General features: G+C 61.4%; 1 protein-coding gene across 1 annotated transcript in view; it reads left to right on the top strand.

Annotated features, from left to right (window-relative positions):
• Positions 1–593: 593 nt before the first annotated feature.
• LOC104467652 (glucokinase-like) overlaps positions 594–1,411 on the top strand; it is a gene marked incomplete at its 5' end in the record, with an annotated part of 1,197 nt that continues 379 nt past the window's right edge. The window contains one exon of the mRNA XM_010081501.1: positions 594–827. Coding sequence (XP_010079803.1) covers positions 594–827 — 234 coding nt within the window. The remainder of the gene's footprint in view (positions 828–1,411) is intronic.

Genomic DNA, 1,411 nt, shown 5'->3' with positions numbered 1-1,411 from the left:
GTCCCCTGTCCCATCATCCCATACCTGCCCCATATCAGGGTCCCTTGTCCCATCACCCCACACCAGCCCTCTACAACTGCCCCGTATTGGGATGCCCCATCCCATCACCCCACAACTGCCCCATACTGGGGTCCCCCATCCCCTCACCCCACTCCAGCCCTCTACAACTGCCCCAAATTGGGGTCCCTCATCCCCATATTGGGGTCCTGTGCCCTGTCACCCCACACCAGGCTGTCCCACGTCAGGGTCCCTACACCCCATCTCCCCACACTAGCCTGCTTTGCCCCATTTTGGGGTCCCCGTGTCCTGTCACCCCACACCAGCCCTCTACCACTGCCCTATATTGGGTTCCCCATCCCATCACCCCACACCAGTCCTCTACCACTGCCCCATATTGGGGTTCATCATCCCCATATTGGGGTCCCCCATCCCATCACCCCACACCAACCTGCTCTGAGTGTCCCACCTTGGGGTCCCCCATCCCATCACCCCACACCATCCTGCTCTGCCCCATATTGGGGTCGCTTGTCCTGTCACCCCACACCAGCCCCACAGGGGGTCCCGGTGTCACCCCACGTCTCTCCCCGTCCCAGCGACTCTGGGGACCGCAAGCAGATCTACAACATCCTGACGGCGTTCGAGCTGCGGCCGTCGGGGCCGGACTGCGACATCGTGCGCATGGTGTGCGAGAGCGTCTCCACGCGCGCGGCGCAGATGTGCTCGGCCGGCCTGGCCGGCGTCATCAACCGCATGCGCGAGAGCCGCAGCCAGGACACGCTCAAGATCACCGTTGGCGTCGACGGCTCCGTCTACAAGCTCCATCCCAGGTGGGGATCCCCGGGAGCCTTCCTCCCGCCACCTCCCCCTTCCTCCTCCGTCCCCTTCCTCTTCATCCATCCCCTTCCTCCTCTTCCACCATCCCTTTTCTCTTCCTCCTCCATCCCTTTCCTCCTCTTCCTTCATCCCCTTCCTCTTCCTCCTCTGTCCCTTCTTCTTCCTTCTCCGTCCCCTTCCCCTTCGTCTTCTTCCTCCATCCCTTTCCTCCTCTTCCTTCATCATCCCTTTCCTCCTCTTCCTCCATCTCCTTCCTCCTCTTCCTCCATCTCCTCTGTCCTCTTCCTCCTCCATCCCCTTCCCCTTCCTCCTCCATCCCCTTCCTCCTCCATCCCCTTCCTCCTTCCTCTGTCCTCTTCCTCCTCTCCGTCCCCGTCCTCTTCCTCCTCCGTCCCCATCCTCTTCCTCCTCCATCCCCTTCTTCCTCTTCCTCCATCCCTTTCCTCCTCTTCCTCCATCCCCTTCCTCCTCCATCCCATCCTCTTCCTCCACCACCCCTTCCTCTTCCTCCTCCATCCCTTTCCTCCTCTTCCTTCTCCATCCCTTTCCTCCTCTTCCTCCTCCCTCCCTTTCCTCT

The sequence above is a fragment of the Pterocles gutturalis genome, unplaced genomic scaffold (genome assembly GCF_000699245.1).
Source record: "Pterocles gutturalis isolate BGI_N339 unplaced genomic scaffold, ASM69924v1 scaffold30764, whole genome shotgun sequence".
NCBI classification, from domain to species: Eukaryota; Metazoa; Chordata; class Aves; order Pterocliformes; family Pteroclidae; genus Pterocles; species Pterocles gutturalis.
This window is presented reverse-complemented; position numbering and strand designations above follow the sequence as displayed.